General features: G+C 40.9%; 1 protein-coding gene across 2 annotated transcripts in view; it reads right to left on the reverse strand.

Annotated features, from left to right (window-relative positions):
• Positions 1-2,940: 2,940 nt before the first annotated feature.
• Positions 2,941-20,799, reverse strand: part of LOC118367758 (cytochrome b5 reductase 4) — a 29,858-nt gene continuing 11,999 nt past the window's right edge. Inside the window, exons 9-16 of one of the 2 annotated variants that reach the window (XM_052494595.1) lie at positions 15,076-15,108; positions 14,793-14,915; positions 14,358-14,498; positions 13,323-13,478; positions 10,300-10,450; positions 7,024-7,110; positions 6,297-6,458; positions 2,941-5,849 (exon numbers count right to left, since the gene is read on the reverse strand). In XM_052494595.1, the coding sequence (XP_052350555.1) occupies positions 5,795-5,849; positions 6,297-6,458; positions 7,024-7,110; positions 10,300-10,450; positions 13,323-13,478; positions 14,358-14,498; positions 14,793-14,915; positions 15,076-15,108 (908 nt within the window). In that variant the 3' untranslated portion in view covers positions 2,941-5,794. Of the gene's footprint in view, positions 5,850-6,296; positions 6,459-7,023; positions 7,111-8,131; positions 8,524-10,299; positions 10,451-13,322; positions 13,479-14,357; positions 14,499-14,792; positions 14,916-15,075; positions 15,109-20,799 lie in introns of those variants that run through there. The other variant, XM_052494596.1, reaches the window with a different exon arrangement.

Consider the following 20,799-nt stretch of genomic DNA (forward strand, 5'->3'; position numbering starts at 1 on the left):
TGTGAAGCACATAAAACAAAAATAATATATAGGATATTGATAGGATATGTAGGATATATAGGATATTGATAAGATACAGTGGGACAAAAAAATATTTAGTCAGCCACCAATTGTGCAAGTTCTCCCACTTAAAAAGATGAGAGAGGCCTGTAATTTTAATCATAGGTACACTTCAACTATGACAGAGAAAATAAGATGAAAAAAAATCCAGAAAATCACATTGTAGGATTTTTTATTAATTTATTTGCAAATTATGGTGGGAAATAAGTATTTGGTCACCTACAAACAAGCAAGATTTCTGGCTCTCACAGACCTGTAACTTCTTCTTTAAGAGGCTCCTCTGTCCTCCACTCGTTACCTGTATTAATGGCACCTGTTTGAACGTGTTATCAGTATAAAATACTTTCCACAACCTCAAACAGTCACACTCCAAACTCCACTATGGCCAAGACCAAAGAGCTGTCAAAGGACACCAGAAACAAAATTGTAAACCTGCACCAGGCTGGGAAGACTGAATCTGCAATAGGTAAGCAGCTTGGTTTGAAGAAATCAACTGTGGGAGCAATTATTAGGAAATGGAAGACATACAAGACCACTGATAATCTCCCTCGATCTGGGGCTCCACGCAAGATCTCACCCCGTGGGGTCAAAATGATCACAAGAACGGTGAGCAAAAATCCCAGAACCACACGGGGGGACCTAGTGAATGACCTGCAGAGAGCTGGGACCAAAGTAACAAAGCCTTCCATCATTAACACACTACACCGCCAGGGACTCAAATCCTGCAGTGCCAGACGTGTCCCCCTGCTTAAGCCAGTACATGTCCAGGCCCGTCTGAAGTTGGCTAGAAAGCATTTGGATGATCCAGAAGAAGATTGGGAGAATGTCATATGGTCAGATGAAACCAAAATATAACTTTTTGGTAAAAACTCAACTCATCCTGTTTGGAGGACAAAGAATGCTGAGTTGCATCCAAAGAACACCATACCCACTGTGAAGCATGGTGGTGGAAACAAAATGCTTTGGGGCTGTTTTTCTGCAAAGGGACCAGGACGACTGATCCGTGTAAAGGAAAGAATGAATGGGGCCATGTATCGTGAGATTTTGAGTGAAAACCTCCTTCCATCAGCAAGGGCATTGAAGATGAAACGTGGCTGGGTCTTTCAGCATGACAATGATCCCAAACACACCGCCCGGGCAACGAAGGAGTGGCTTCGTAAGAAGCATTTCAAGGTCCTGGAGTGGCCTAGCCAGTCTCCAGATCTCAACCCCATAGAAAATCTTTGGAGGGAGTTGAAAGTCCGTGTTGCCCAGCAACAGCCCCAAAACATCACTGCTCTAGAGGAGATCTGCATGGAGGAATGGGCCAAAATACCAGCAACAGTGTGTGAAAACCTTGTGAAGACTTACAGAAAACGTTTGACCTCTGTCATTGCCAACAAAGGGTATATGACAAAGTATTGAGATAAACTTTTGTTATTTAACAAATACTTATTTTCCACCATAATTTGCAAATACATTCATAAATCCCACAATGTGATTTTCTGGATTTTCTTTTCTAATTTTGTCTGTCATAGTTGAAGGGGCGGCAAGGTAGCCTATTGGTTAGAGTGTTGGACTAGTAACCGAAAGGTTGCAAGTTCAAATCCCCGAGCTGACAAGGAACAAATCTGTTGTTCTGCCCCTGAACAGGCAGTTGACCCACTGTTCCTAGGCAGTCATTGAAAGTAAGAATTTGTTCTTAACTGACTTGCCTAGTTAAATAAAGGTAAAATAAGGTGTACCTATGATGACAATTACAGGCCTTCTTTTTAAGTGGGAGAACTTGCACAATTGGTGGCTGACTAAATACTTTTTTTGCCCCACTGTATATAGGATATTGATAGGATATGTAGTATATTGATAGGATATGCAGGATACCGATAGGATATGCAGGATATGAATCAACAGACTCATTTGTATTTTCTTTCACCTTGTAATGCCCAAGCCAGGTCAAGCTATGCAGCAGCAGGTATTAGAGGTGGTGATGGTGAGTAATGTTAGTGGTGGTGGTGGCAGACAACAGATAGTGAGTGCCACTCCAGTCTCAAGCACCACTCTGTGTGTCAGGTAGTGGTACTCTCCTCACCCCTACACAATTCTCCTCAGCTTTCAGTCAATCATAGAGCTGCTGCTGCCAGACTGGATAGGGGCTTTCTCACCTGTCTGGAACAACATGCTATTTGCACTACATATGTCATATAAGTAACACCAAATTCACTGAAATGTATCAGTAATGCCATTATAACAGATGTAGATAATGTGACCTCACCTCTCCATTATTTCCCTTGAAAGCAGCATAGAACATGCCCTCGCCCTGCGAAGCAACTTCCCCTCCAATGATGCTAACTAGTCAGTCCACTTATAATCAAACTCTAAAGAGAATTCCTAATGCCAAAGCTATTACACTCCCATTGACAGACTCGCTCTCTACACCCCCTCCTGAAGGTAGATACCGTAAAGCTCATTGAGAATCAGAGCCAGACACAGTGTTTTCCATCTATGGTGACCTTTGATTTTCCATCTGCCAAGACATGCAATTTCATCGGATTGCCTAGTGGGTGGGGAACCTTTACTCCTATGGGGAAGGACTGGCCACCAACATGATGCCATTTACTAAGATAACACTGTGTGTGTGTATAGTCGGTCCGGAGGGCAGATGGGGGGGGACAGACAGACACAGAGAGAGTGACTGCAAGGTATTTTTCCTTGGATAATTACAGCTTTGCATATATATGTCTTTAAAATCATATACTTCCTGGTGTGGTTGTGATATCATTCCCTTGCACATTTGAATTGCCTCTTCCCTAAGGTGAAGTATTAATTAATGAACTGTAGTACATTTCAGCCAGAAACAACTGAACACAATACAACCAGGGCTCTGAATCTAAACACAACAAAAATGTTTAGTGAATCTTTTAATTTGCTTCAGGACAGCTCATATAACTGACATGTTAGTTATAATGTGAATTATGTACAAAGCTGGATATGCATTAAAATAAGATGTGGTTAGATCAAGATTAGATGAGCTACAAAACCAAGTGAAGCTCAATTTGTTTAAAAACCAGAACCCAACCCATTTCAGTCATTGTTTCACCGGTCAAAAACAAACTGGTACTTTCATCAAGTACTTTTGATCCATAGAAGCTTGACTTATAGTATTGCACGTAGCATGGCATGTGTGTTACATTGACAGGTGTGATCTTTGAAATGGTGATGTTCAGTGGTAAGAAATGCTGCAATTCATTTTGTGTGAAAAAGGAACAAAATGACCATGACATGATGTACTTTAATGTTATTAAAAAGTAAATGCCACGCAGGGTAAGGTTTTTAAATGGCACCTTCCATACGATCTAGAGAGTACAAATTAGAGGAAAAAAAACGGTGTAAAGTCCAAGATCGCATACATTCATGAACATCTTTTCTCGATACCAATGTCCAATATAAAAGATTCTTCCTCCAAAACGACATTTCATGAAAATACAACTTCAATTTCATGGGACATTTTGTTCCATTTTGACCCAGATTGAGTCAGTAATGACGTCTGAAAGGATACATCTAAAGAGGCAGATGGACTGACTGCAGCTGGAAACGGCCAGATGAGAGCCCCTCTTATTAGGTTAATAGAGGAGCGACATCAGAGGGAGCACTCATAGCATAGAACAACTCTGCAGGATTGACAAAGTTCGGTCTGGCAGTTTGATGTTCCACGAGGAGAAATCACGACAGTTGGGGCCTTTACCAACCTCATGTATTTCACAAGAGTGAGAAAGAGTCAAGGACGCACTGTCAGGGTTCCCGGATGCAGTTTACAATCATTTAACTGCATCAAACATCAAGCACTTAAACAGATCACTGTGGGCTTGAGGTATTAATGAATTAAATACATGAATAAAATGATATTTTTATTATATTGAATACATTTACGTAGGTGTGTTATGTATTGTGGAATGCATTCCCATTGGTATTCATCACCTACTGTGAGTACTACAACATCAACCTGTGAGAGAGAGTGGGGAGAAAGAGAGATAAAAGAGATAGATATAGATGGAGAAAGAGAGACTGTAAATGTACTCATACCGAAGACTGGTATGCTTAACGATCAGTCTCTCTGAAACAGAACCACAGGCTGCAGAACATACCAGATATAACAGCAGCACAGCCAAAACAACTATCTGAATTATAATAACTCTCTGTAGGAGGATGTCTCATATGGAGGATGTATCATATGGAGGATGTATCATATGGAGGATGTCTCATATGGAGGATGTCTCATATGGAGGATGTCTCATATGGAGGATGTCTCATATGAAGGATGTCTCATATGGAGGATGTCTCATATGGAGGATGTCTCATATGGAGGATGTCTCATATGGAGGATGTCTCATATGGAGGATGTCTCATATGAAGGATGTCTCATATGGAGGATGTCTCATATGAAGGATGTCTCATATGGAGGATGTCTCATATGAAGGATGTCTCATATGGAGGATGTCTCATATGAAGGATGTCTCATATGGAGGATGTCTCATATGGAGGATGTCTCATATGGAGGATGTCTCATATGAAGGATGTCTCATATGAAGGATGTATCATATGGAGGATGTCTCATATGAAGGATGTCTCATATGGAGGATGTCTCATATGAAGGATGTCTCATATGGAGGATGTCTCATATGAAGGATGTCTCATATGGAGGATGTCTCATATGGAGGATGTCTCATATGGAGGATGTCTCATATGGAGGATGTCTCATATGAAGGATGTCTCATATGGAGGATGTCTCATATGGAGGATGTCTCATATGGAGGATGTCTCATATGAAGGATGTCTCATATGGAGGATGTCTCATATGGAGGATGTCTCATATGGAGGATGTCTCATATGGAGGATGTCTCATATGAAGGATGTCTCATATGGAGGATGTCTCATATGGAGGATGTCTCATATGGAGGATGTCTCATATGGAGGATGTCTCATATGGAGGATGTCTCATATGGAGGATGTCTCATATGGAGGATGTCTCATATGCCAACAGCAGGTTGGAAATTCTCATTACTTCTTCAACAAAAGAAAGATGTAATGATCAGAACTAAAAATTAAACGCTCACAAAGTCCTGCTTTTTGGGGTGGGGAGGGGGGGAAGCGACAGCAAAAATAACATCACAATGTAGCGGATGTGTGGGACTGTGCAATAGATTGATATACAGTATGTAAGACATGGTAGTGACCTCTCATAAACAACCCCAGACCCCCCTCTCTCTCTCTCGCTCTCGTCAGAGCAGAGGAGAGCACAAGGACAGGACAGTTCAAAGACTTCTGGTACAGAGAGAGACAGATGAGAGAGACAGCTGATGATGTTGACCTGAGGGTTCAGTGCTGCTGGGTAATTGGCCATTCATCCTTTGTGTGTGATTCACCAGCAGTCACATCCTTGGCGTCCAGAGAGAATGACTGTCCACCCATGTTTCAAAGCACCAGAGAGAGTAAGACGGAGACACACAGAAATAGAGAGAGACAGAGCTGCTAACCACAGAAGTCCATCAGTTCAGTCTACAGTGCATAGAAAGACATTGTTCCAAAAAACACATTGGCCGGCAGCCCAATAACATCTCTTCTCTCCCACACTCTCTCACAAATTGTGTCTCCTTTCTCTCAAACACACACACTTCTCTCTCTCTCTCACACACACACACACACACAGTTCTCTCAATGTCCCGTTGGCACCTCAGGCTGTAATTTCTGAGACTGACACTCAGCCCTGGAAAACATGAATCTCCTCTTCACTGAAACAATGCTGTCTCACCAACCTGAGAAAGAGAGGAGGGAGATTGATAGAGGAGGAAGGTGAGAAACAAGGAGAAGGTGAGAGGGGGAGTCAGACAAAGCCTAAATGTGGGAAAAGTTATCCAATGTTATACAAGTTAACTTCCTTGCACTACATAGCTTGAATCTACTAAATTAACATTAACATTAACATAAAAACATGCATGGCTTCTATATTTAGAAATGTTTTTCTATTTTTTTTATTTAACTGGGCAAATCAGTTAAGAACAAATTCTTATTTTCAATGATGGCCTAGGAACAGTGGGTTAACTGCCTTGTTCAGGGACAGAATGACAGATTTTTACCTTGTCAGCTCGGGACTCGATCTTGCAATCTTTCGGTTACTAGTCCAACACTCTAACCACTAGGCTACCTGCCGCCCGGCTAAATGCCTAACTGGAGTGTGTAGAGGGGTGTGGAGTGTCACTCACCCCACAGTCAGCTCGGTGAAGGCTGAGGGGCCACACACACACACAAAGACCTTTGACCCCTCAGGCCTAACCAGGAAGTCAGTCAGCATGGAGGCCTCAACCCGCCCCTTCCTGCCTGTCCACCCATCACACGGCTCTGACAGAATATACTCCACCTGGAACCTGGAACCATAGATTAGAGCAGAACAGAACCCATCACACAGCTCTGACAGAATATACTCCACCTGGAACCGTAACAAACGAATGCATCTTCTGCCTTACCAATTGACAGACGGATCACCAGAACACACTGTACACTGAGCATAGAGATCAAGAGAGTGAACATTCTCTGTCTGCCTAGCAGCAAGACGACATGTCCAGTAACATGTATGTGTTAATGCTGCTTCACAGTTAATGGTTCACATGAGAATCTAGTCAATATGGTAATGATGGGGAGTGTTCACACACCATGAAGACATGCAATAATAGACATCTGTAGCGAGCAACACACACACACACACACACACACACACACACACACACACACACACACACACACACACACACACACACACACACACACACACACACACACACACACACACACACACACACACACACACACACACACACACACACACACACGATCAGATTCACCACAGAGGGTCCGTCTTGCTGACATTAATGCAGCCAGCCTCATAATGACCACCCTCAATATGAATACACAGTAAAACACACACACACACACCTCTCATCTTCAGCTACGAGGCCGTCAAGTTCAGAGTGCCACAGGATGTCTCTTTCCTGTCTGTTGAAGAACATCAGCTTGGTTTTCCTAGAACACACAAAGATCTAACGCCGTCAGAACAACCTTGTCCTTTACAATGTATTCACATCCTCAGAAAGAGAACAATGACAGCCTTGTCCTTTACAATGTATTCACATCCTCAGAAAGAAAACAATGACAGCCTTGTCCTTTACAATGTATTCACATCCTCAGAAAGAGAACAATGACAGCCTTGTCCTTTACAATGTATTCACATCCTCAGAAAGAGAACAATGACAGCCTTGTCCTTTGTATTCACATCCTCAGAAAGAAAACAATGACAGCCTTGTCCTTTACATGTATTCACATCCTCAGAAAGAAAACAATGACAGCCTTGTCCTTTACAATGTATTCACATCCTCAGAAAGAGAACAATGACAATGCCTTGTCCTTTACAATGTATTCACATCCTCAGAAAGAAAACAATGACAGCCTTGTCTTGTCCATCCTCAGAAAGAAACAATGACAGCCTTGTCCTTTACAATGTATTCACATCCTCAGAAAGAAAACAATGACAGCCTTGTCCTTTACAATGTATTCACATCCTCAGAAAGAGAACAATGACAGCCTTGTCCTTTACAATGTATTCAATGTATTCACATCCTCAGAAAGAAAACAATGACAGCCTTGTCCTTTACAATGTATTCACATCCTCAGAAAGAAAACAATGACAGCCTTGTCCTTTACAATGTATTCACATCCTCAGAAAGAAAACAATGACAGCCTTGTCCTTTACAATGTATTCACATCCTCAGAAAGAAAACAATGACAGCCTTGTCCTTTACAATGTATTCACATCCTCAGAAAGAGAACAATGACAGCCTTGTCCTTTACAATGTATTCACATCCTCAGAAAGAAAACAATGACAGCCTTGTCCTTTACAATGTATTCACATCCTCAGAAAGAAAACAATGACAGCCTTGTCCCTCAGAAAGAGAACAATGACAGCCTTGTCCTTTACAATGTATTCAATCCTCAGAAAGAAAACAATACAGCCTTGTCCTTTACACATCCTCAGAAAGAAAACAATGACAGCCTTGTCCTTTACAATGTATTCACATCCTCAGAAAGAAAACAATGACAGCCTTGTCCTTTACAATGTATTCACATCCTCAGAAAGAGAACAATGACAGCCTTGTCCTTTACAATGTATTCACATCCTCAGAAAGAGAACAATGACAGCCTTGTCCTTTACAATGTATTCACATCCTCAGAAAGAAAACAATGACAGCCTTGTCCTTTACAATGTATTCACATCCTCAGAAAGAAAACAATGACAGCCTTGTCCTTTACAATGTATTCACATCCTCAGAAAGAGAACAATGACAGCCTTGTCCTTTACAATGTATTCACATCCTCAGAAAGAAAACAATGACAGCCTTGCAATAGCACAGCAGTCAGAGTACAGCCTCCTTCAGTTTCTATTCAGTCAAAAGTAGAAAGGAAATACTCTGCATAACATATCTGAAAGAATGGGATCAACAATACAGCAATATATTTGATTTGATAGGCAGAATCTTTTCCATGCTGCTTATATCTATCCAAGCCTTTCATACATTGGGGCAAAAATGTATTTAGTCAGCCCCCAATTGTGCAAGTTCTCCCAATTAAAACGATGAGAGAGGCCTGTAATTGTCATCATAGGTACACTTCAACTATGACAGACAAAATGAGAAAAAATAATCCGGGAAATCACATTGTAGGATTTTTTATTTATTTATTTGCAAATTATGGTGGAAAATAAGTATTTGGTCAATAACAAAAGTTTATCTCAATACTTTGTAATATACCCTTTTTTGGCAATGACAGAGGTAAAACGTTTTCTGTAAGTCTTCACAAGGTTTTCACACACTGTTGCTGGTATTTTGGCCCATTCCTCCATGCAGATCTCCTCCAGAGCAGTGATGTTTTGGGGCTGTTTCTGGGCAACACGGACTTTCAACTCCCCCCAAAGATTTTCTAAGGGGTTGAGACCTGGAGACTGGCTAGGCCACTCCAGGACCTTGAAATGCTTCTTACGAAGCCACTCCTTCGTTGCTGGAAGATCCCGCCACGTTTCATCTTCAATGCCCTTGCTGATGGGAGGAGGTTTTCACTCAAAATCTCACGATACATGGCCCCATTCATTCTTTCCTTTACACGGATCAGTCGTCCTGGTCCCTTTGCAGAAAAACAGCCCCAAAGCATGATGTTTCCACCCCCATGCTTCACAGTAGGTATGTTGTTCTTTGAATGCAAATCAGCATTCTTTGTCCTCCAAACACGACGAGTTGAGTTTTTACCAAAAAGTTATATTTTGGTTTCATCTGACCATATGACATACTCCCAATCTTCTTCTGGATCATCCAAATGCTCTCTAGCAAACTTCAGACGGGCCTGGACATGTACTGGCTTAAGCAGGGGGACACGTCTGGCACTGCAGGATTTGAGTCCCTGGCGGCGTAGTGTGTTACTGATGGTAGGCTTTGTTACTTTGGTACCAGCTCTCTGCAGGTCATTCACTAGGTCCCCCCGTGTGGTTCTGGGATTTTTGTTCACCGCTCTTGTGATCATTTTGACCCCACGGGGTGAGATCTTGCGTGGAGCCCCAGATCGAGGGAGATTATCAGTGGTCTTGTATGTCTTCCATTTCCTAATAATTGCTCCCACAGTTGATTTCTTCAAACCAAGCTACCTATTGCAGATTCAGTCTTCCCAGCCTGGTGCAGGTCTACAATTTTGTTTCTGGTGTCCTTTGACAGCTCTTTGGTCTTGGCCATAGTGGAGTTTGGAGTGTGACTGTTTGAGGTTGTGGACAGGTGTCTTTTATACTGATAACACGTTCAAACAGGTGCCATTAATACAGGTAACGAGTGGAGGACAGAAGAGCCTCTTAAAGAAGTTACAGGTCTGTGAGAGCCAGAAATCTTGCTTGTTTGTAGGTGAACAAAAACTTATTTTCCACCATAATTTGCAAATAAATTCATTAAAAATCCTACAGTGTAATTTTCTGGATTTTATTTTCTCATTTTCTCTGTCATAGTTGAAGTGTACCTATGATGAAAATTACAGGCCTCTCATCTTTTTAAGTGGGAGAACTTGCACAATTGGTGGCTGACTAAATACTTTTTTGCCCCACTGTATCTACATGAAGTGCTTAGGGGGAAGGGGCTATACTAGGGGTTGTTTCTGGGTGGATCCATGACAGTGTATTTCACCTGAGTGAGCCCAGGTCCTGGAGAGCCAATCGGATCACCCGAGCCATCGGCGTGAACCCCGTGCCGGCTGCTAACAGGTAGAGGTGAGTGACCTCGCGCAGGAGGCGGAGACTGAACGGACCATCTGGGCTGCTGACAGACAGGTAGTCACCTAGGCAACCAGGGAAGAGGAGAGAAGAAAACCCATTAAGCTGATAAACCACAAAAACACAAAAATAAGAAAAAACAGATAATACATTAAAAAAAAGACTTCATTATTCAAGCTATCCTGATTTGTAAACAGAACATTTCCTACCATCAGCTATCCATTTCCTCTTTCATGACGTTTCTCTTTGTACTGTACAGCTAGTCTTTGTTGTAACGGAGAATGTTTTTCTTCTTTAACTGACTGACTGGGAAATAAACATCCTCCATCTGTCCCAATGTTGCAGCTGGGCCAGCATCGCCAGGCAACCACACACATCACTCAACACTAGCATATATTCAGGTAATGGGGGCCAGATGAGGACAATTACATAGCCTGAAGCCCTGTCAGTGAGCATAGTTTACACAGAAAGATAAAGAAAGAAGCCTCTATATTTCCTGTCCACTTCTGTGCAGATCGACTGGTAGGACAATTACTTTTCCAGGAAGAAGAAGGTAATTCCACTGTTAAGAGGACAAGACACAGGCCAGGGAATCTGATTGATTGGAGGTGGAAAGGAAAGAAGGGTTATATTCTGGCACCCTGACTATGTAGAAGGCTGGACTCTGAGAAGAGGGGTCGAGATGATAGATGGGATAAAACAACCTGTTTATGAGCTTTTAAATAGAAACTAATTACACCATCAATCCTGTTTGGGGGCTGAGCAATCTCCCCCTGTAATTGATTTATCTGAATAGTGCCTGCTTCTGCTGATGTATGAATAAGAGAGGAGAGAGAGAGAGGCGAGAGAGAGAGAGAGAGAGAGGGAGAGAAAAGAGAAAGGGAGGTGACAAAATGATACAGGATGAGAGAGAGATGAGGAGAAAAGATAGGGTCTAACTAGGGCTGTGACGATTATAGAATTTTAGGTAACGATTAATTGTCATGCAAATGACCACAGTTATTGTCATAATTGTCTTTTTTGTTGAAAAATGTTTTGAACTTGTACCGTATCTTTGAAAATGAGACTTACCCACTAAATACAACAGCATTGGTGACACCCCTATCTCAAACAATAATGGTTTGGACCGCTTGGATCTTTTGGAAATGAAGCTTCTCCTCCCGACCGTGCCATTCTGCTCGTAAAACGACTACCAAATGTACCCACTTCATGTAAAAATGCTATTATCTACTTGAATATGAAAGTTGATAATTGTCCATAATTGTTGGTTACACGATTATAATCGATAATTGTGCTAGCCCTAACTACTTGTAAAATCTGACATTTAATACTCAAAATACATAATGAGACTGGAATTGCAAAGTGCTACTATTAATCATAAGTATATCCCTAATCACAATGGTAAGAGTATAGTCCTCCCTGTGAATGTTAACGTCGTCATCATGTTATTACTAACGGTCATGTAAATGCAGTACCCGATCATAATCACAATCAATGCTTGTGTACTGCATTTTAAAAGAAGAAATGTTGTTAAAGGTTTTTTTTATTTGAATCCACACACAGGAGTCAAGAACTTCTGTCACCCAGTCTACTTGTGTACGCAGCAGAAAATCATGTAAATGACTTTATGGTAAACAAAAGGTGATCTAATCAATCCTGGTTGGAAGAAAAATAACCTTCCCTCTGGTTTCTGATGTGCTATTTTTTTCCTTCATGTTGTTGCCTACCTTGCTCACTTATCTGAGATATTAATATTCCACAGGGTGGCTAAACCACCTACAGACTGACTGACGTATGCTGCTGTACATCTCACAAGCAAGCAGTGAAAAAAGAAAAGTTACGCCAATTGATTTTGTGTACCGCCTACGTCTACACATGGCAAGGTTGAAGTAGGAGCACGTTATAAAACAAATACACTTGCCCTCTACATATGAATATTCCACTTACATATGAACACACAGCACATGAACACACACATACATTTACAGACACAAAACGCACACAACCTACTCACTAACAACCTTACATTTCTTTACTTTACTCTTATTATTATCTATCCGAATGCAGAGTCACTTTACTCTGCCTTCATGTATATATCAACCTCAAGTAGCTCGTACCTCTAAACATTGATGTGGTACTCCCTGTATATAGCTCTAAACATTGATGTGGTACTCCCTGTATATAGCTCTAAACATTGATGTGGTACTCCCTGTATATAGCTCTAAACATTGATGTGGTACTCCCTGTATATAGCTCTAAACATTGATGTGGTACTCCCTGTATATAGCTCTAAACATTGATGTGGTACTCCCTGTATATAGCTCTAAACATTGATGTGGTACTCCCTGTATATAGCTCTAAACATTGATGTGGTACTCCCTGTATATACCTCTACACATTGATGTGGTACTCCCTGTATATAGCTCCACATTGATGTGGTACTCCCTGTATATAGCTCTAAACATTGATGTGGTACTCCCTGTATATACCTCTACACATTGATGTGGTACTCCCTGTATATACCTCTACACATTGATGTGGTACTCCCTGTATATAGCTACACATTGATGTGGTACTCCCTGTATATAGCTCCACATTGATGTGGTACTCCCTGTATATAGCTCCACATTGATGTGGTACTCCCTGTATATAGCTCCACATTGATGTGGTACTCCCTGTATATAGCTCTAAACATTGATGTGGTACTCCCTGTATATAGCTCCATTCTTGCGTATTTTATTTGATTCGTCTTTTGATCGTTGCTATTTAAAAACGATATCTATATATATATAATAATAATTCAACTCTGCATCTTTGGAAATGGTTTGGAATGTCAATGTAAAGTCTACACCCGCTGTTATTTATCACATACACCGAATACATCTGAACAACCCACTTAGCTGTAACAGTGAGGTTTACTGGGGGCCTCAGACTTACCGATGTTGAGGTTGTTTAGGTGTGGAGTCAACACTCCATCTGGGTAGACTTTGATCATGAGGAAGATGTCAGTGGCTGCAGTCCCCTGTGTGGAGTCCATTGTAGCTGGTACCAGTGTTTCCTCGACTGGCGTGTAGGGCTTCACCACCTCACTGTCTACACATATAGCATTAACATTAGCAATGAATTACATGGGATGCTATGGGATTAGCGGTAGCCCAGATATAGTGTTAGTCAACTGTCTACACATTTCATAAGGCTTGTTTTTCTCTGGAGGCCAGGAAGGAGCTGGTACGATGTACATTACTGGCGGTTTTAGATTTTAGTGATGTTATATATATGCAGGCCTAAGCCACTACCCTGAGAGCAACTGATTCAGTGTATCATACAGCCCTCAGGTTCATTAATAATCAGAAACATTTAACACATCATTGTGATCTCTACAGTGCTGTTGGCTGGTCGTCATTGACCTTGCATAAGCTTAAACACTGGTATACACTGATTTATAAGGCCATATTGGGTAAAAATCAGATCAGTTATGGTGCCATTATCATTTGCTTCTAACAGTACCAAGAATTAGAACAGGTCATGGTAGAAATAGTTTTAGTTACTCAGCTCTGTGGTCCTGGAATTCTCTCCTGAACATTTAACCATTTGATGATCTAGTCACGTTGGTGGAGTTTAAACACTTGGTCGATGTAAATATCATAGAAGCGTGTAATTGTCTTTAGAACGGCTGGTTTTTAGTTGCGACATTTGTGTTTCTTTACGTAATAGTTGTACTGTATGTGTCTATAGTTTAGTTCAATGTTGTTTTGTCTGAAACGTTGTTCCCCCTGCTGCTGTTGGACCAGATCTCTCTTGAAAAATACATTTTTATCTCAATGAGAAAAACCTGTATAAATAAAGGTTAAATAAAAAAATATAATGTAGCGTAGCATAAGCACGAGCAATGGACCGCATGGGCTGCTTTGGGATTAGCGCTTGCCTAGATGTAGCGTTAGCATTAGCATGGATCTAAAGGCTAGGCCTTACCTTGGATGAGGGACTTGAGGTAGATGTGTTTCCCAACCGGCACGTGCATGAGTGTCCCTAGAGGGAGTTGTAACCGGAACACCCAGGTGTCGTGTGTGACTGCTGTCTTAGAAACTAACATACACTCTCTGTAGAAGATGGCTACAGAGAGAGAGAGAGAGTGAATAACTAACATGTGATTTTAGTTAATAGGGGAATGTAATAAAATCAATTCAGAAGATAAGACAAATGGATAAACATCTCTTTGGATGTGTCTGAAATGGCATTCTGGCTCTTTCCTGACTTCCTCTCTCCTTGCCTCCTCAAAACGCATTGGAGGTGAAAGACCAAGGTCCATCCCCTCTTACATACTCCTCCAAAGCGTTTTGAGAAGGTGAGGTGTGAGGCTGTGAGGAATCAAGGAAAGACATATTGGAAAAGAGCCCCTATTCATACCTCGATCTTTCTTCCTGAAAAGAGAATCATGGAATTCCAGTGGTTCACCAAGCTCCTCCCACTTTCCTTTGGCTGCTTTACGCATGCTGACCTGAATCTTCCCCACAGCACATGCTGTGTGGACTGTACCAGCATAGTGAGTGAGTGAGTGAGTGAGTGAGTGAGTGAGTGAGTGAGTGAGTGAGTGAGAGAAAGATGGGGAGGGAGGGAGGGAGTTGGTAAACATTAACAGTTCGTCCGCTTTAGCTTATGAAAAGACACAGACCATAAATGTTCTCCTTACCAGCAACGTTTCCATCTACTTCTTGGGCTAGACCTGAAAAAGAGAGACTCCTAGTGAATTGTTTACCAGAAATGTATAGAAATCAAATTCATCACCCCATTTACAGAGATAGAGAAGGAAAGGGAGAGAGTAAGAGTAAGAGTAAGAGTAAGAGTAAGAGACAGATAGACCGATAGAGGGTTTAGTGGAACTGGGCACAGTGTTTATTTCCTCTGGTTGACACAGTCAATATTTCCCTCCAACATTAATAAGCCAGTGATAAACACTGGACACTAATTGTGTCAAGTCCTCTGGCAGGCTGGAACACAGATGGAGAAATCAGCTCTGAAAGCACTCAATAATATAATTACAGCCGATAATGGACTAGGTCTGTGATGGTCATGGAATTCTGGATGACGATAATTGGCCAGTCAAAATGACCACGGTCACAGTAACAACCGTTCGAATAGCAAACAATAATAAGAAAAAAACATTTTTTGACACACATTTTCTCCTACTCATCTCCGCTCCTGACTGTACATGCTGTGTAGTGCTGGGGTGTCATTGCCTAGGCAACCGAAGACTCATTTGCTACAACACCTTGCTTGTTTCAGCAAGGAGCAACAATGTTTCAACACGTCAATAGTCCATGTTACATCAGAAATGGACTCAACCGCACAAATGTCCGATCTTCTTTCAGCTGTTCGTCAACACCACAACAAAAAAATGTAATAAAAATGGTACATATATTTTTTAAGGGGGTCTACATCCGTTAAAGGGTAAAGGTAATTGTGCCAGCCCTAACTAGGGTACAGGATAGATAGCATTGTGACAAATGTCACAACAAAAACTGTAAAAAAACAAACATATATATATATATATATATATTGTTTAAACGATAAGAGAAAAGAAAATAATAAAACTATTTACAACGCAGATATGGTGCTGCGTATGGCCGCTAGGGGGCAATGCAGTTCAAACTAACGCAGTCATGGCTACCCATAAACTAAAAAATATTGCAGAAACCATCTGACTTCCCCCATTGTTTCCTATGAGAATGCTCAGTGGCGTATTGGAAGATCAGGAAGTGTATTTTCAGAAAGTCACCATCTTGCTGGAGGTCTGACGAAGATGGCAGCTTGAACAGATGCTTTTTTACCGAGCTCCGTACCAAACTTCAGAAAGATTGTGAAAAAAAAAAGATTACAGTCATTACTATTTTTATTTGTTCAAAATACAAGAACTTTCCTGTTACTGGAATAATAATTGGATCATTTATTTTGCTATGTTCATGTAAAGTCGTGACAAAAAAAATAAAGGAAGAAGTTACCCGTTCTATTGCTAATCAACAAGAGAGAAACGTGCTTTAGACACCTGCCGTAACTACGCTTGGCCTATGGAAAATATCATGCTTTCGAATGCTGTTGAAGATGACGAATTCCCCTCTTTAGCGGTTACTCCGTGCAAACCTCCACCCTCCGAAAAACCCAACATGAACTCTGACATCGTGGCTACCCTCTCCTTACTCATCAACTTCAGGTCTGACGCCATTGAGAAAATGTTTGGCGCGAACACAAAGGCTTGAAAAAGACTGTGGAGTTTGAATGTGGTGAAATCAAGGATGTGAAAACGAGAGTGGCAAAAGTTGAAAAATGGTGGAAAAGAATAACAATGTCTACCATCGACGTCTCACTGATCTGGAACAATACACAAGATGGAACCTGAGACTCTACGGCTTGCCAGAGGTGGAGAATGAAGATGGAACCTGAGACTCTACGGCTTGCCAGAGGTGGAGAATGAAGATGGAACCTGAGACTCTACGGCTTGCCAGAGGTGGAGAATGAAGATGGAACCTGAGACTCTACGGCTTGCCAGAGGTGGAGAATGAAGATGGAACCTGAGACTTTACGGCTTGCCAGAGGTGGAGAATGAAGATGGAACCTGAGACTCTACGGCTTGCCAGAGGTGGAGAATGAAGATGGAACCTGAGACTCTACGGCTTGCCAGAGGTGGAGAATGAAGATGGAACCTGAGACTCTACGGCTTGCCAGAGGTGGAGAATGAAGATGGAACCTGAGACTCTACGGCTTGCCAGAGGTGGAGAATGAAGATGGAACCTGAGACTCTACGGCTTGCCAGAGGTGGAGAATGAAGATGGAACCTGAGACTCTACGGCTTGCCAGAGGTGGAGAATGAAGATGGAACCTGAGACTCTACGGCTTGCCAGAGGTGGAGAATGAAGATGGAACCTGAGACTCTACGGCTTGCCAGAGGTGGAGAATGAAGATGTGTGAGGAGAGGTTATCCGTATCTGCCAAGAAGTTTTGCCTGCAGAGAAGAACAAAGTTGGTGATATCATCGACGTTGTGCATCGCCTCGGCAAGAAGCAACAGCAAAACGATTCAAGACCAAGGGGTATTATCATCCTCTTCACTGCCAGATTCTACAGAGATGCTGTCTGGAAAGCTGCTAGGAAGAACGCCTTCCTCCAGAGCCATGGTCTGCGTTTCGCCGAGCATCTCAGCCCGGAGGACATAGAAAGAAGGAACAAGTTGTGGCCAATGATCAAGATAGCACGAAATGAGGGAAAGGCTGCTTACTTCGTCGGAGGACGAGGCTTCATCAACGGTTCAGAAATCCATATTCCTCCCTAAAATCTCACCAGAAGGAACAGGTTGATGGTTTCAGCCATGGTATTCTCATTTTCCTTATATTGTTTACCTAACAATCATCAGGTGACTATTTTAAAGGAATACTCAGGTACTTCAATTTATTCGTTTTTTCTTTTATGACCGGAAGTCCTATTTTGTTTACAAACTTACGAAGAAGATTGAAAGCTATATATATTTTTTTTATGTATGCAGTAACTAAGATAGTGTTTTAAAGGGCATACAGGTCTGCTCTGACTTTACACAGTTATTGCTCTATTTAGTTATTAATACTCATTTCCAAGTGAAAAAGGTCTTAGGAACATGTAAAATATTTTTTATTCCATTTTTTGTTATGTTCAGTTTTCATATGCACTTAAAATAGTAGGTAACCTTTAATTAAAATTATTCATTTGTATTTTATTTCTCAGAATAGTTCCTGATTACACTAAAGTTGGTTTTTAGTCTCTCTTACTACAAGAACCCTTGGTTTGGTCTTGAACATAATTTTCTTTTGAGTTTAATTTCAAAGACGGATAACGTCGAGCTCAATGTGTTTATGGAATAAGCTATTTTCACTTTAAATTCACTTAAATGGTGCAGATCTCGGTTCCTTATCGTTTACGTTCACTGCTCCTACGTCTTTGACTCATCCTACTACAGTTTATACTTTTATATAATCTTTGTTGTTTTGTCTTTGTCTATCGTTTCTCTTAATGCTAGGGGGTTACCAAACAATGTGAATCGCAAGGCCTTAATTTTTATTTGCTAAACAATTTCGAACAGATTTTTGCTTTTTTCAAGAGTCTCACTCAATTTGTGCTGATGCCAACTTCTGGAGGTCACAGTGGGGCAACGATATTTGGCTTTCCCATGGATCTGAACGCTCCGCTGGTGTCACTACAATGAAAAATACCTTTTGGTGGTAATATTCTACACTCAGAATGTGACCCCTTTGGTCACTTTATTTGTCTTGTGATCAGTTACAATGACAATACACTCATTACTGTAAACTTCTACGGGTACAACACCAAACATGAGAATGATGAGTTACAATGACATTACGCTCATTACTGTAAACTTCTACGGGTACAACACCAAACATGAGAATGATGAGTTGCTTGAATCTATAGAGAAACATATACTTCATTGGTTATCTAAATTTTCCAATTTGTTATTATTGATAGGAGGGGACTTTAACATTACTATAGATAATTCAACTGATAGATGGCCCCCAGGTAGACCAACCAATCAGAATTTGGGTTTAATACTTTTTATGGAAAAGTTTGATCTTACTGATATATGGAGAGACAGGTTTCCGGCTGGCAGATCATTCACTTGGAGTAACAAAACAAGATCATACAATCCAGAATAGATTTTTGTCTTATATCCAAATGTATTGATAGTGAGTTTGTTACTACAAATATTTGTACTACTCCCCTCACAGACCATAGGGATATTTACATTGATATCAAAATATTTACCCCTGATAGAGCTTGGTAGAGCATCCTACTGAAAGCTAAATAGCTCATTATTAAATAATGATATAGTTAAATGTGAGGTTAAAGATCTGTTCTCACACTTTTGGGAAAGGGCTTGTGAAGAAAACTCTTATTGCAAGAACTGGGAGCTCTTTAAACTGGAGGTGTCCAAATACCTTAGAAAATATGGTAGTAATCTTGCTAAGACCAGAAGAGCTGAGGAGGAAAACTTCCCTTTCTCAGAGGTCCCCAGCCGACCTCACGGGGGAGAAGATGGAACTGATTGAGTTACAAAATAAACTGGATAATATATATAAATTAAAAGCAGAAGGAGCCTTTATTAGATCTAGGAAACAATTGATTGAGGAGGGAGAACAGACTTAATCCTATTTCTTTAGACTTGAGAAATTTCACTCTAAAAATAACATTATCCATAAGTTAAACATTGATGGTGTTATTACAGATGACCAAAAATTAAATAGCTAAATACTGTAGCAATTTTGACAGAAAATTGTATAGCTCTACGTACTGTCAGGAATCCACAGATATGTTTTTTAACTCACTGAATAATGTTCACTCTATCAGTGATATAGAATCTAAACAGTGTGATGAACCCATCAAAGTGGAAGAGATTATAGAGTCTATCAAACATCTAAGAACAATAAATCACCAGGTGTTGATGGAATTACATTGGAATTTGACAAATTATTTTCTGAGCAAGTAGCTCCCTTCCTATTTGAAGTCTTTTTAGAGAGTATTAAAAAAAAAAATGTTCTCCCTCCTACAATGAGTCAGGGGTTAATAACACTGATACCTAAGTCTAAAAAAGAAGTGAGGAACAGACATATTTCTAACAATGTCAGACTAGTATTAGACATACTTGACTGCTCAGACCTAATAACTGAGGATAGCTTCATATTATTTTTGGATTTTTATAAAGCATTTGACACTGTAGAGCATCAGTTTCTCTTCCACTCCCTTGAGAGACTTGGCTTTTGGGGGATTTTTTCTGTAAGGCTAACCTGTTAGTCCTATAGGGGCAGTATTTCATTTTTGGATAAAAAGACGTGCCCGTTTTCAGCGCAATATTTTGTCACGAAAAGATGCTCGACTATGCTTGGAATTGATAGTTTTGGAAAGAAGACACTCTGACGTTTCCAGAACTGCAAAGATTTTCACTGTGAGTGCCATAGAACAATATCTACAGGCAAAACCAAGATGTTTGAGTGACCAGGAAATCAACAGGATTTTTGAAGGCACGTTTTCCATGATCGCCTTATATGGCTGTGAATGCGACAGGAATGAACGGACACTTCCTATCGTTTCCCCCAGGTGTCTGCAGCATTGTGACGTATTTGTAGGCATATCATTGGAAGATTGACCATAAGAGCCTACAATTACCAAGTGTCCCGCACGGTGTCTGCGTGGAAATTGGTGCGCAAAAGTCAGGTACCAGTATTTTTCCATCCGAATCAGAGAAGAATGCACGCTTCCAGGGACTGCATTTCAATGAAGAGATATATGACAAAACACCTTGAGGATTGATTCAAACAACGTTTTCCATGTTTCAGTCGATATTATGGAGTTAATTCGGAAAAAGTTCGACGTTTAGGTGA

Source organism: Oncorhynchus keta, chromosome 34 (assembly GCF_023373465.1).
Source record: "Oncorhynchus keta strain PuntledgeMale-10-30-2019 chromosome 34, Oket_V2, whole genome shotgun sequence".
Lineage (NCBI taxonomy): Eukaryota > Metazoa > Chordata > Actinopteri > Salmoniformes > Salmonidae > Oncorhynchus > Oncorhynchus keta.